The sequence below is a fragment of the Lolium perenne genome, chromosome 3, assembly GCF_019359855.2.
Source record: "Lolium perenne isolate Kyuss_39 chromosome 3, Kyuss_2.0, whole genome shotgun sequence".
Lineage (NCBI taxonomy): Eukaryota > Viridiplantae > Streptophyta > Magnoliopsida > Poales > Poaceae > Lolium > Lolium perenne.
Genome location: NC_067246.2, coordinates 258,458,031 through 258,473,662, shown reverse-complemented (window position 1 = coordinate 258,473,662; position 15,632 = coordinate 258,458,031). Strand labels below are relative to the sequence as shown.

General features: G+C 41.7%; 2 protein-coding genes across 3 annotated transcripts; both read right to left on the bottom strand.

Moving 5' to 3' along the window:
* Positions 1-272: 272 nt before the first annotated feature.
* LOC127344849 (vacuolar protein sorting-associated protein 36) lies at positions 273-3,615 on the bottom strand. The gene is made up of 8 exons (XM_051371193.2): positions 2,926-3,615; positions 2,579-2,770; positions 1,667-1,760; positions 1,522-1,579; positions 1,278-1,347; positions 838-973; positions 671-755; positions 273-554 (listed from the first exon to the last, which is right to left on the bottom strand). Exons 1-8 carry the CDS (start codon positions 3,556-3,558, stop codon positions 497-499), a joined length of 1,326 nt encoding a protein of 441 aa, XP_051227153.1. The 5' UTR covers positions 3,559-3,615; the 3' UTR covers positions 273-496.
* A 3,587-nt stretch (positions 3,616-7,202) lies between these two features.
* On the bottom strand, positions 7,203-11,612 carry LOC127344848 (beta-glucosidase 5). 2 transcript variants are annotated; one of them, XM_051371191.2, is made up of 13 exons: positions 11,404-11,612; positions 11,188-11,251; positions 10,806-10,864; positions 10,651-10,726; positions 10,258-10,329; positions 10,027-10,114; positions 9,664-9,922; positions 9,142-9,257; positions 8,672-8,886; positions 8,218-8,246; positions 7,873-7,975; positions 7,718-7,805; positions 7,203-7,584 (listed from the first exon to the last, which is right to left on the bottom strand). In XM_051371191.2, the coding sequence occupies exons 1-13, from the start codon at positions 11,536-11,538 to the stop codon at positions 7,347-7,349; spliced, it is 1,542 nt and encodes a 513-aa protein (XP_051227151.1). In that variant the 5' UTR covers positions 11,539-11,612; the 3' UTR covers positions 7,203-7,346. The 2 variants fall into 2 exon arrangements, with proteins under 2 accessions (XP_051227151.1, XP_051227152.1); XM_051371192.2 differs by having other exon boundaries at positions 10,303-10,329.
* Positions 11,613-15,632: the final 4,020 nt, after the last annotated feature.

Sequence of the window (15,632 nt, the reverse complement as noted above, 5' to 3'; positions counted from 1 at the left end):
TACTTTGATCCAAGATTCCTGTCCCGAATCCACCTATTCAGGTGCCTCCTGTCACGTCCCAACTCCCAGTCTCCTGCTATACATAGTTCATAACCAATGAAACCACCATTGGGGATTAATCCTGCATATAACTTGAGTAAACTATGTTCCACCTTTTTTTATTCCGTAGCATAGGTGAAGTATCTTTGTCATAATTTTTAGGTAAAACCGTAAAAGCATTTGCACAATCAGAATCCAATGATACCAGCCAAAATAGAAAATCAGTCTGCACATTAGCTGGTATATCAGGATATATTAACTCGATTGGCAGTACATAATGATGGTTCAAAGAAAAACATTGCCTCCATTACATCCTGTGTTGAAAATCTTGTTTGGCTGAATAAAAACTTGCCAAATTAGTCTAAAATCCTCAACTTGTCTCTCATATACAACACATTCATTTATCAACCGAATGATGAAAAGATACGACACATTCATTCATCAATCAAAAATGGTGTCAATGTGCTGCCGTTGCCACTGAGATCCAAGTATGGTAAACTCCATGAGTTTTTGTCCTGAAAAGAATACAGTCAATATTTTAACATATGCTCCGAAGAAAAGTAATATCATGGCAAAATCAAACATATAAATTCCTTGAAACTCGAGGGAGACATGGGAGAGATGTACTCACAAATAAATATTCTGGGGATCGATCTCATTAAACAAATTGATGTAGAAGCGGAATCCATCTGGACTGACGTCCCTGCAGAGGAGACCTGAGAAACAAATGATATTAGTTAGTTTTTTCAGTCTGGGACTAAATACATGTCTTACTTGAAAGGAGTAATCACAGAAGACCTTTGTTTTCTGCATTAAGAAGATGCTCCTTCGCTAAAGCTGGTGCAATCCCCAGTGTAAATGCAGCGTCGGTCGGGCTTATTCCCTTCTGAAGAGCATCCGGCTTTTGGGCGAGCGATGAGATTCTTGCAAATACCTGTGTTTATGGTGGGACATCAGTATGACTGTGCTATCACTAAAGATGGTAGCACAAGGCAGTTGTTGATTAAAGCATCGAAACATGTGGATACCCCCCACTAACAAAAAGGAATGAACCAGAAATAGTCATTTATTTCATACTTTTGATTAAAACTATAATCTCACTAGGAATCAGATTTGCCAGATCGAGACAAAATTAAGTCAATTTTTTGTGTGGCTGCTAGCACACTCCTGCTATGTCGTGCAGCGCTACTCGATATGGATACAAAATGAAATCTGGACTTATTATTGCCAAGGGTTACCTCCTCATCACTATGCGTCTTGGTCTGGATCACCTTCACTCCACTATCAAATTTCCGGAGCATTACTGGGCTGCTTATTACAAATCAACATCTATAAGCAAAACATCAAAACCATAATTAATGGCTGGCGATGAACCAGCTGAAAATAGAAGGCATAACGTTACTCTTATTTTTACGTCATCTTGGATTTGTATATTCTGATAATAAAAGGCTTCAGCAATTATCAAGAAAACGATATACATACACATCAAATTTATCCCAAAGGGAGCAAGCTTGCAAAAGATCCTCTGGTGAGATCAACTCTAGAACAAACAAACAAAAAAAGCAATTTCAGAACACGATTCACAAGGGAATTTCTTCTAGATATATTCATCAGCAAAAGCACATACCTGTTCCCCTAGCACGGTTGAAGAGACAGTAGACATCGACTAGTGCCATCATACCACCTGCTCTCTCAACAGGCACTCTTACAAAGTCAGCCAGCTGATCAGGAACCGGATGAAAGAAGCGTCAGTAAGTGCAATTCTTAGTATTATGTAGCGTAACTGAACCAAATCGGAACAAGAAAATAAAGTGTTTTCAGAGTAGAGGGAACTTAAAGACATGGATTTCTCATTCCTGCCAACTGAACATGCAAGAAAGAGTGTGAGAGGTCTTTCTTGTATCTTGAATGGTGGGAAGTAGCCCCTGACCCCCTCAAACACAGGGCAGGTTTATTGTTCTCAGTGGGATTATTTACACTAGCTCAATGGGAACTGAAATGTGTTGCATTGGTGTCAAGTGGGATCCCATCAAAACCCCACTTAAAGTTCAATTTCGTATCTCTATTGCGAATTTCAGACCCAAAATTTGCACTAGCAATACCAAAATGAACCACAGGTGGGATTTTAGCGGGATCCCACTTGCATCTTGTATTGCAACATCCTATGACCTCAAATAACTGAAATCTATGACCGAACTAGCTAAACAAGGCCTTACAGGGTTCCAAATTTGATCAGCTTCGTGTATAAGCAGCATGAAAATACAGAACATACAAATGACCATCAAGTACTACTCAGTAGTCAGTATGGTAGAGGTTCCCATTGGATGGAAGGAAAGGACTACGAGTGTTTCCGTCAAGCACAAACAATTTATACTGGAAACTACTGCTGTGCTTACATTATTTGGTACCTTCCTAAACATTTGGTAATTGGCATGTGATTTTATAAATTACGCATTATTATTCTCATCGCAATTAACCTACACACTAAGTATGAGTTTCAACCAGAAGTGCTCAAAAACCATGAGTGAGCACAAATTACCTGTCGTGAAAGCTGCTGATGGTACAAAGCGCCAGCAGTTTCTTTTGTGACGGGAGACACGATGCCAACGCTCAACAATAAATCCTGCATGTCTTGCTTAGAACCCATCTCTTCATCACCGGAATTTGATTGGTTCGTCAATAGCTTCTGCCTCATTTTCTCTGCCAACTCCATCATTTCCTTGGCTTTGCTCTGTATAGGAAGGAAGGATGCTCACGAAATTAGGACCAATTCATTGCCATTTAGAGCCAGGTGATCCAAATCCAATCTCAGATGTTTGTTGTCCCGTACAAACACTAATGAATGACGGCATCATCTTAAGCAGGAAGCATCAAAGAAGAACGAACCATGAGGGCGTTGAGATCCTGGAAGGCATCCTGCAAGTTCTGCCCCGCACTCTCCCACGTCTCCTGCTCTTTCCGCAGTATCCCCGACACTCCAACCACGGGCATCCTGATGGCAAGATCCTCCCGCGCCGGGGCTCCCTCCGCCACCGAGGCGCCGCTCGCGGGAACAGCCGCAGCGGCCACCTCCCAGGCCCTCGCGCGGATGGCCTCGACCAGCCTCCCGTAGAACACATCCACGTCGGTCTTGCAGGTGACGACGACGGCGACGACCTCCGATCGCGACGGCGGCAGGGAGATCTGGAGGCGGATGCGCGGGTGATGCGACGAGGAGGAGGACGAGGAGAAGATGGAGCGAAGGGGGTTGTGGCTGTTCTTGCGGTGGGGAGGGTACGGGTGGACGATGGACGCGAGCGGGAGGGCGCGCGCGGAGAGGGAGGGCTCGTGGAGGAAGATGAGCCGGTGGGAGGTGAGCGCGAGGAGGCAGCCGCGGAGGGGCGCGAGGCGGGGGTTCTCCTCCGGCTCGAGATCGGCGAGCGGGAGGAGGTGCCGCTCGATCTCGCCGGCGGACAGCACCGGACGGCCAGACGCCGTGACGGTCGCCGACGGGAGCCAGTCGGCTGCGGCGACGGACATGACTCTGGAGTGTTTGGACTTTGGAGGTTTTCCCGTCGCCGTGTGTTTTAGCGAAGTTGGTTTTATTTGGACCTCGCTAACTCGCGCGACGTACAATCATCCAAAGCACTGATGCTGGGGTTCGGATCCTCTACAGTTCTAGTGTTACCTGATGCTGTTCTGAAAAAAGGGAAAAAATCCAAGCACGATCTGTTTTGTTTGGCAAAATTTGGTGACCTGGCTAAAGGAATGTACAGTTGTGATATCTTTAGCAATGCCACTTAGTATATTTAATGAGTGAAAGAGAGAGAGAGAGAAAATGTAAACTTGTAACATTATAGTCCAAACTGATTGTATTCAGTATTCAGATGGCAGAGACAATGACGCAAGGGGCTTTTCTTGATGTCAGCGGCAACAATTTGTGATGACTGTTCTATCTTATGTTGTGATTTTGGTAGAGTTCAAGTTGAATGTCCGTTGGTGCGGTGTCGACAGCATGGTCGTGGGCAGAGGTCGGGGCAGCGTCCCAGCCTGACGGCGGTTGTCTCGTCGGACGGTGATGGCACACCGTGGGTCTAGGTCCCCCACCTATGCCCGCCATCCTCTGGCGGCACGGTGGGGCGTGGGGTGGTTTGGCTGGTGGAGGGATGCGGAGGCGGCGCTACGGCAGCGGCGGACCTTGGTGGTTAATGCCGCCGGCAGCCTCGAGTTACTACCGGCGGCGGTGTGGCCTGGGCCTGATCTCGGCCTAGATGGGCTTGGCGGGCTACGGTTTCATGGCTGTCGGGGGCTGCTGTGTAGCCTGCTGGCTCCCGCATTTCAGGGTCGTTCGTTCTGCCGGCTTTTCGGTGTGGCAGGTGGCGGGAATGGTCGATTGCGTGGGGGCTTGGCCTGAATAAAGGCGGCGGTCCTAGGGTTTCTATGGCGCCAAGACGAAGACTTGTTTGTTGCTTGTCCTATTGAATTTGGGCTAGGGTGTTGAGTTCCGGAAGGCTCCGTCAGCGAATGTAACAGTGCATGTTATGCCTGGAGTTTGCTGGATCGGGTGGTATTTGGTCGTACGCACCCATGCTTTTATTCCGACCATTTGGTTCTAGAGGGAGCGGCGTGAAGCTCTGCTATATGTTGCCACTAGATGACATTCTGGTCCATGGTGAAATCAGATGCGGAGAATATCATGAAGGCTAGATTGGAGGACTAGCAATGGAGGTTCGAGTCTCTGCGATGTTAAGGGACTTGTTTGGTATTCTGGGTTCGCACCAGCAGTATGCAAGTGGAGGCGGCAGCACAGGTGAAGTTTAGAGTCTTACCTTTCAGGGTGAAATTTCAAGGTGTGGCTTTAATTGGTTGTGCCTGACAATGGTTTTTTTGAAGGCATTATTTTGAGAGCGGGGATTATCTTTGGGGTGAAAATCTAACGTCTTTTGATCGGACGACATGACGCTTGTGCACTGTTTCCTTCTTGGATGCGACGCTTTTGAGAGCCTGGAATTCAGGTGTTGTCTTGGTGGTAAATGTAGTGTTGCTGCTACGGCTAGAATACCGTAGTGGGACTTTTTATTTCATAGTTTTTTTACTGTTTGTTGTGTGCATCCGTATTACCATTAGGGTATTGCGTTGTTGCAGAAGCTGAGTGTAATTGGTATCTCTCGATATTACTATATTCTCTTTATCGAAAAAAGAGCGCAAGTTGAATATTGTAATAAGGAAGCCAATAAAATAGCACGTACATGTGCTAGCTATTATTTTAGAACCTTCGTGTATTTGGATCGATGAGCCCCAAGTTTTACTTTGAATGTTCTTGTAAAAGGTGCAACTATTGTTTTCAAATCAAAAAGCTTGTCGGCTGACATTCTCTAGAAGAAAAGGACAAAACATTTTCTCCATTACAAGAGGTCTTCTCTAACTCACAGTTACCCATCCGTATTCTTGTTTAATTTAAACAACCCCACAATTTTAAAACCATCCAAACAATATCCGTTGTACACTGTGTTTTTCGTCTTTTAGATGAAGTGAAATAAGAAAAGACGGCATTATCGACCGTTGTACAGCCTCTAGCCCAGTTTGGATTTGTGAGATTGAAGCAACAATGATGTGTCCGTAGATTTGTGAGGTCATACAAAGTTGAAGTATGATTATGAAAAAATTCCACGTTGCTAGTGTGTTGTAGCTATTTTTCCATCTTATTTTGTATTGTTGATGAGTCAGGGTAACTAATTTATTTTGATGGTTTTTTGTGTCAAGTATTGAGTTTGAATGTACAGTATAGTTTAGTGCCAACTACATATGGGTTTATCTGCTCCAATTATTGCAACCTCGTACCTCAATTAGTTTGTGCGGTTGTCTACTTTGTAGGTTCAAGTGGTAATGGTTTGACTCATCGTGTTTAAAGAAAATCCCGTCTGACTAACATTCATCTGAAAGTGATGTATTTTGCTAGTTTTTTCTTATTCTCATAGTAGTTTTAAGTATGATTTTTTAGTTCTCAACTAATAGTACCCTCTCTGATTTTGAATACAAGGCCACTTTAGAATCTTCAAGGTGTTACCTGGCGCAGCATTCTCTGTTGCAAGAAAAACAAATTGTTGCTTTGAGTAGGTCATAACAAGGAATGATGTCAACCTTTGGTTGACAAAGCTATAGTATGTTGTTGTTTTCATTATTGTTACTTATACCAATTGTTAGTTCATGTAGGAACGGGCAGCAAACATTGAAGGCAATGTGAAATAGAAGTGCATCATTCGGCTTGCACTCTTGAAGAATATCTCTTTCCTCTAGTTGCATGGTGTAGCCATTGAACTATTCATTTAAAAAATATTTTCACGGGCATATCTTCCACAATACTGATAATTTTCACATTAAATATGTGCGACAAGACAAAAACTTGAGGACCCGCGAAAATATATGGATGCTCAACCAGTAATATATATGGTGGCCATTTCCTTGTTTGTCGTCACTTTACATCGAAATTCTATTCTCCGCTCAACGCGGGCGCTATTGCTGTTCTCCTTCAAGGGTTTGGCTCATGGTCTGAGCCCAATAAGGCATGTTTTCTAAGAGTTTCTTTTGCGTTTTTTATGTTTCCTTTTCTCTTGTGTTTTCTGTTTTCCTTCCTTTTTTATTTTTGTTTGAAAACGTTTTCATTAAGAAATCCAAGTTTTTGAAAAAAGAGACCATGTTTCAAAAATTATTCAAGGCTTAAAAAACCTATTTGTGGGCTCAAAAACATATCAGGAGTTTTGAAAAAAATGTTCACATCCTTCAAAGAAAATACATTCATGGCTTCAAAGAATATTCACTGTTTTTTTATATTTATGAGTTTTTAGAAAATATTCTCGGCTTCAAAAAATTGCTCTACTTCGTTAAGCTGAGTTTTGTAAATAAAAAACTTGTACTCCCTCCAATCCATATTATTATACTGCAAGTGGGAATTTTGTAAATAAAAAAACTTGATACTCCCTCCAATTCATAATATTCTCGGGATCCCACCGAAGCACCACCTGCAGTACATTTTATTTTTTCTAGTGTAAATTTTGACACAAAATTTTGAACTAGAAAAGACAAAATACACTAAAAGTGAGACCCCATCGGGATCCCACCTTGACATCCTACATATTATTGTCGCTAATATATTATCGATAGGTAATATGAATTGGAAGGAGTACTAAAATTCAAGTGTTTCCCTTTTTCGATTGCTCACGGGCGAGCACAAGTGCATATATACACGGAGGCGCGCGCCTCATCTCCGACTCCCAACCACCGGCGGCCACTAGGCGCGCACACACCGTACTCGGGACGAGAGTCAGGAATCAGGACATGGCGTCCAACTCCGAGTTCTGATGCTGCATTCTTGACAAAACCGTAGAGGTTCCAGCCTTTTTCTTCAGGAAGGCAGAGTACCAGCGAGCCGAGAGCCTGGCTCGCCGTGGCCGCCTCTCGTCAGCGAAGTCGACGTGGTACATGCCGTACTTGGACTGGTACCCACTCAAGAACTCGAACACATCCATGAATGACCAGGCGAAATAGCCTCTCACGTCAGCTCCGTTCCTGCAGAACAAGAGACCGAGCAAGCTTCCTCTTACTTCTTCTGAAACGAATGGGTTAACGGGCAGAGCTGCTCTCTTGCACTGTTTTGGAAGTAAAATGCTGAAGCAACTAGATTTGTTTGGTCTTGACGCACCTAACTGCGTCTAGCGTGCTTTCCATGTGGCTGCTCAAGTAACCGATCCTATCGGTGTCATATAGATTGTCGTCGGCAGAGCCCATACCTGGCGGATGTATGAATCAATTATATTCATTAGCACAGGCTTACTTCTGGCGGGAAATCAGAATTACCATTCTCTTGCACATAGATGGGAAGGTTCCCATAGGCTTCTTTCAGGTACTCCAGTACATGTTGCAACCCTTTGGGATCACTTGGAACATTTTTTGGGGCACCCTGCAGACCAAGAGATGATCTGGATAGTTATTGTCAACCTTGCAATATCAGTTTTAACTTTTAAGCCATCTTTCTTTTCTAATCTCTTGATTCTGTTTAAAATAACAGTTTTAACTGCGTATTTTTTTGGTCATATCTCTTGATTCAGTTGAGACTTGAGAACATATAATCCAACACATGTGCATTGCTTGGCCACAAGAACTGGAGTTATTCCAAAACACATTGCTGGCACATCCTTTTACCTTACCAACTGGCGGGTCTGTCGGAGAACCTGCGCCGTAGAAAGAAATCACTTGTTAGAAAGCACTACTGCGACACTTTTCAGTTACATATGTCTAGTAAAGTGGTGAACAGATAGCATACTTTGAGATTAAAATGGTTAAAAGAAAGTTACAGTTCCTAGATGCAGTACTATGGCAGAAAAAGTAACTAGGTGACCTAAAAAAACAAGGCTCTGAAGATAAATAATACTAGACATTGAACATGTTTAGGGATGGCTGAACACTTCAATCAGAGAAATGCGCAACATTTGTGACTCCGGCCTATTTTTGCATATCTTAGTTGCATTATTTGCTTGTGAGCCCAATGCGCCGAGACAAACAAAAAAATGTGTCAAATTCCAAATCCACATGCCACAAAACTACGAGCAATGACAATTCTAGTACTCCGTATCACTATCCAGAAAAGGATACTTACCTCTGTAATAAATAGACATGTCTGCATTGTAGTCTCGAACACCTGTCCCTAGAGGGCGATCATTCACATAGAGAGAATAGTAGTAATTTATTCCAATAAAATCTAAAGAGCCCCTGATAAGTTCAGACTGATCTTTTGTGAAGGGTGGAAGGCGAGAGCCAACATTCTTCCTCATTACTTCTGGGTAGTCCCCAAACACCAATGGCTCTAATATCCTGCCAGTACCGCAGTTAAGATGTAAAAAATGCAAAAATATAAAAAATACGTTATCAACGGGGGAATGATCCCTCCCTTGGCTATACGTTCTTAGATAGAATATGCGACCTCTCCGTGCTTTTTCAGCACGAATAGCACCCCTAATGAGTCCGCGCTTTGCGCAGGATTCGAACTCAGGATGGGCGGGTTCAGCACCTTGAACTCCAGCCACTGAGCTAGCACTCAGTTCTCAAAATGGAGGTAAAATATCATACCAGCCAAACAAGAAATGTTTACACCTCTGAGTTGCTTCTAAATCCACCGTGGAATTTGTTAGTGGATAAGTCCAGAAGGAGAAGATATTTATGCCGACAGCTCCTTTTTGCATGGGCTGCATACAAAAGGTTCATTTTTAGTTTTTATGAGCATATACCTTAAAAAAATGCTCCATAACAGGGAAACAATGAGAACGGAATAATTTATCTAGGGAAAATGCAGGAGCACTGCCCAATCAACTAGCGGACTAAGAGTTTACTATGTACATTCGCTTAAAATATGTTGATGTGCATCCCTGCTTTGAAGGGATCAAGGCCAGCAAAATAAGCCGACTATTCCCCAGGAAGTACTACTGTCAATGCCTATTAAAAACCGGAACTAGAATGTGGCTACTGTGTAATATATGAATGCAAACGGTGCCTCCATGCATTCTTAAAAAAATAAGATGGCTTAGAGTATCGCAGTTTATTAATAAACTAAGCGGCACCAAAACTACACTGAGTACAAGATAATTCACTCACTTGATACTTTTCTCTGTATAGACTGAAAACTGATGCATGCGCCATAAGGGTATTATGAGCTGCTATGTATGGTTCGACACTAGAGTCCCCAACGGTGCACTTTGTTATTCCAAATGGATCCGAGCAACGGGCAGGGGGGAACAGAGCAGTATCATAAGAGGAATATATAGCGATGTTTGGCTCATCCACAGTCGTCCAGAATGCAACCCTATCTCCAAACTCGCGGAAGCAAACATTTGCATACGCTGTGAAATCTTCGCTGCATTTAGTAGATGTGAATAGGTGAATATGGCAAACATTATGTTGTATGTCAATGTTATGTAAAGTTGCCACTGCAAGTACTGAAACTGCATATCAACTTACACAATTCTAGGGCTCAGCCATCCACCATACTCGTCTTCAAGAATTTGAGGCAGATCTAGTTGGTGAAGTGTGATGTGTATTTGAATTCCTGTATAAATATCACAAATATCAATATGCCTTCAACCTTTTACTGTAGACTTATTGAAAGGAAATAGTTTTTGTCTACTGCATGAACCTAGCAATTGATTGCAGTTAACTACTTAAACGCTCAAAGCTACGAAAAAAAAATACCATGATTCACTAGCTCATTAATAAGGTTATTGTAGAACTTTAGACCTTTAGGATTGACAGCCCCACGTCCATCTGTAAAGCAGAAATTTCCAAAAACGATGAGATAAATTAGAAAACTGTTCCCCCTGTCCACGAATAAGTTTATTTCTATCTTTTGTCCTAAGTTAAATCTTTTCAAAATTTGTCCAATTTTATGAAAAAGAGTAACAACATATATGACGTCAAACAGACCTAATGATACTAATTTAATTTCATAAATGCTGCTACAATTTGCCCTATAAAGTTGGCCAAGTTTTAATAAGTTACTTAGGACAAAAGCTTGAAGTACACTTATTTGTGGACAGAGTAAGTATAGTGGTTTTGTGGATGAAAGGTTGTGCAGAATTTGTATACTTGGAATAAGCCTTGACCAGGAGATGGAGAACCTGTAGGCCTCTAGGCCTGTCTCGTACATGAGCATGACATCCTCCTGCAAAATCAGATAAGACAAATTCCTTTGAGAACTACTAAAAGGTACTGAAGATTTTGCAAGGCCCCATATTATTTACCATGTATTTGTGGTACCCATCTGCAGCAACATCTCCTGTGCTTTTGTCTGCGATTTTGCCTGCAAGCGCAAGTCGAATCATCAAAATTACCGACTTGAACCTAACCACAGCGAACGAATTCTTGGCCAACCACATGCAGTTCTGCTCTTGGCCAAATGTAGTTATGCTTCAGCAACGGAGTGTGGAATTGTTGTGCCGAGAGGAAACTAATCTCAAATACGAACAAAATGCAACAGGAAAACTGCTCACAGATTGCTCAAAGTTCTGATTCGTAGGCATTTGAGATATAAAGATGCAAGTATCCACAAAAATATGCATACTCCCATGCTAACACAAAATGGTATCCGACATTGCAGCGCAGGAAAAGCAGGCAGAAACTAACCAGCGTGAGTGAAAGTGTCCCAAATGCTTGGGCTCCTGCCATCCTCATCAACAGCACCCTCATACTGCGTGCAAAAGAAACATCAAAATCCAGTAGGGCGAGGAAACTGTATTACATTAACGACGTCACTTGATGAACTAAACAGTATACACGCCAGAACTGTCTGCACAAACAAAATAGATTACTTACTTGATTCCTTAAAAAAGGATTACTTACTTGATATGCTGAGGTTCCAGCTCCAAAGACAAAGTCCCGTGGGAAATCACTTCTTGTTAAGACAAGATCAGCCGCAGTTGCATCCTGAACCCAGAGGGGCAGCAAGAGGAAGAAGAAGGCAGTAGCACCACCCATCTGTGCAGCAGTGCTTGCGTTTCAGACTTTCAGTTGCTCGGCCGATTCCTTCGCTTGGCACAACCCCGTGGATGTAAAAGCCTCAACCTCGTGAGAAGCGACCAAATTAAAAAACCTGTAGTCAGGACTCGTTAAATGACCTCGGAACTCGGAACTCGTGCGGGCATGGGCAGATACTTCTCGGAACTCGGAACTCGGAGTAGAATATTTGGGAGTGGTCAGCCTGGACTCTTCCACTCCGTGAAAACATTTATGCTACAATTTTTTTATTACAATATTTCTTTCTTTCTAATTTAGGATGCATATTATGTCAATTAAAGTCAAACTTTATATAGTTTGTTCAATGAAAACATATAAACTTTACAATAACAAACGCATATAATATAAACATATATTTTATAATTATTTTAATAATATTAAGATAGTGTTCTAGATGTTATTATAATTTTCTATATATTTAAACAAAATTTATAAAATTTTAACTTTAACTAAAACTAATATGCATCCTAGTTTAGGAGAGAGAGAGAGCATATAGTAGGTCTTAGAGCAATTCCAATAGTATAGCCAACTGCTGGCTATAACAAGATGATATATCATTTGTAGTCATCTTATAGCTAACATGTATAATAGTTGGCTATAAGAATGAAGCACTTTATTAACATATGGCCCACCTTTCACTCTCACAAAGTGCCTAAGAGCACGTGCAAGAGCTGGCTATTGCATAGTAGCCCATCTCCCTTCTCTCTCCTCTTCTCTCTCCTCCAACTCATCTAAAATATATTATTTAATGTCTTATAGTCAGCTGACTGGACTCTACTTGCTCTTAAATGTTCAGCCTGCTTCTTTTGATTAGTTACTAGTAAATTTGTCCGTGCGTTGCTACGGTCTACAGTGACACACTGAATCAAATAAACAATCAGTTCGAAAGTCGATAAAATCCAAATGTCATTGAAAATCAATTATATGTTGCGGCATATCTGTTGGTGAAAGTCGGTGGATGGCAAAGAAAAGGAATTTGCTCTATCTGCCTCCGCATGAATATCCGGTTCCATGAGAAAATAGCCATTTCTTTTTACAAAATCACATGAGGCATTTTTTTTAGGGAATCACATGAGGCATCTCTTGGTTTGCTTCAGTTTATCCACACCATGGAAACAAATCGCTCCAAAATATGGTGGAGTGCACTTCTGCTTTTAATATCTTTTACAAAGCAAGTACTCAAAGCTACTGAATCAAACCAAAGCAATAATACAGATATTGCATGAAAGCAAGCACTCGAAGCTACAAAAAAAAAGCAACCAGAGAACCAACCTGAGGTTGAGTGTCTAGGAGGATGGTTGTATCTTTAGCCCACCAGAATTTAAACTTTAGGTTTAACATATGTGTGCCTCATAAAAATGGAATATTCATTCAGTAGGAGGCAACATTCCCATCGTTAGCGACACAATTGTGGTGACTTCATCAATTTCAAGATTTGATCCGTCGGTTCAGTCTTCCAGAGGTGCTATAAGGATAGGGTGTACGTGTGTACGATCATAGGGGTGAGTGTATACGCGTGTATGTGAGCATCTACATTTATACTGTGTTTCTAAAAAAAAAAGCAACCAGAGCTGAACAGATACATGCGTGCACATAGGCATTATATATTTTATATATCACATAAACAAATGTTTCCTGTATTGCCTGAAAAACAACAATAAGCCGAACAACATCAACCAATTTGTTAGTGGTTTCGGAACAGAAAAAACAGCCTCAGATTCTCAGAATAACTGGACCCATCAAGTTTCTACACGTTCTCGGACGGAATGAATTTACTATATGAAGAACATCATTCTAGTAATTTACACAGCAGAAGCAAAAAATCTGAAGCAAAGTATTGCGACGATGCCACACCTGCCTTTTCTCCCAGAGGTGGAATCATAATAACCTCCCACCTTGACACTATTTTGATGCATGCATGTTCGAATGCAAAAAAAGAAAATGTATGCCTCTCTGCTGTTGCTGCATATATACATCATCATCGTTGCTCCACAAAGCTCTGAAGGAACACATCACCCTACTCTATGAACTGGTTCGGCATCGATTGTGTCTCAGAGGAATAACTGGATGTCCACGCAACATCAAACCAAGCACACTGAATGGAACAAGGTGAAAAAGGAACTCGTGGATATCAACGGACAATCTTTCATTACTTTACAACAAAGAATCATGTCAGTGAAACCTAAGCTTGTACCATAATACACATCTGCAATCTAGGCACAATGTTCCCCAGCATAACCTGGGTGGGTGGTAGGATAGGCTGGCCAAAACAATGAATGGAGAATAACAAACACTGCACCTTGAGTCCTATAAGAATGAGAGAATTCCTTATTTGACACTACCTAAAGTCTCAATTCCTTATTTAATCCTGGAAAAGTTTTTCTTCCCTATTTGACATGTAAACTTCATTTTCTTCCCTATATGACACTGTAGTGCATTCTGAGCACTAACGGTGTTAGCTTGAAACGTAAAATGACGTTTCTGCCCCTAGTTCAGTATGTGACCAATTTTTTACATGCCAAAATAGCAGGATATGGGCAGAGAACTCTCGATAGAAGTTGGCTCAAGTTGATTGAAGCATGTTCTTAATCTGCACTTGTGCATGTATATATGGGAACAGTAATTCTAGAGCAATTAAAAACAGAAAAAATGCATAACGGGTGAACTAAAACAGAAAGAATGCTGCTAATAGCTAGCTGCGCGTGTATGCAAGTATGCAACTACAGAGCTGGCGCGTGCATGTGCATGAAGCAAAAAAAAAAAAAAGCAAGAGAAAGTAGATCGGAGCTAGCTTGAAAAAAGCATAATCTAAACTAGCTACGCATTGCGACGATGCCACACCTGCCTTTTCTCCCAGAGGTGGAATCATAATAACCTCCCACCTTGACACTATTTTGATGCATGCATGTTCGAATGCAAAAAAAGAAAATGTATGCCTCTCTGCTGTTGCTGCATATATACAGCATCATCGTTGCTCCACAAAGCTCTGAAGGAACACATCACCCTACTCTATGAACTGGTTCGGCATCGATTGTGTCTCAGAGGAATAACTGGATGGCCACGCAACATCAAACCAAGCACACTGAATGGAACAAGGTGAAAAAGGAACTCGTGGATATCAACGGACAATCTTTCATTACTTTACAACACAGAATAATGTCAGTGAAACCTAAGCTTGTACCATAATACATATCTGCAATCTAGGCACAATGCTTTCAGTACTCTGCCCCAGCATAACCTGGGTGGGTGGTAGGATAGGCTGGCCAAAACAATGAATGGAGAATAACAAACACTGCACCTTGAGTCCTGTAAGAATGAGAGAATTCCTTATTTGACACTACCTAAAGTCTCAATTCCTTATTTAACCCTGGAAAAGTTTTTCTTCCCTATTTGACATGTAAACTTCATTTTCTTCCCTATATGACACTGTAGTGCATTCTGAGCACTAACGGTGTTAGCTTGAAACGTAAAATGACGTTTCTGCCCCTAGTTCAGTATGTGACCGATTTTTTACATGCCAAAATAGCAGGATATGGGCAGAGAACTCTCGATAGAAGTTGGCTCAAGTTGATTGAAGCATGTTCTTAATCTGCACTTGTGCATGTATATATGGGAACAGTAATTCTAGAGCAATTAAAAACAGAAAAAAATGCATAACGTGTGAACTAAAACAGAAAGAACGCTGCTAATAGCTAGCTGCGCGTGTATGCAAGTATGCAACTACAGAGCTGGGCGCGTGCATGTGCATGAAGCAAAAAAAAAAAGCAAGAGAAAGTAGATCGGAGCTAGCTTGAAAAAAGCATAATCTAAACTAGCTACGCATGCGGAGATTAAGTAGCTAGTTTAGCCGCGCGGGACGACAATTTCTGCACCGAATTGGTCACGGCCTACCGCAAGCGTTTTTCTTTTTTTCCTAGTTTCGTTTATGTCAACTGAGGCAAGGGTATAATGGTCCAAGAAAAACAATGGTAACGGATGTAGTTAACAAAATTGACGGCAGTGTCATATAGGGAAGAAAACAAAGTTTAGATGTCAAATAGGGAAGAAAAGGTTTT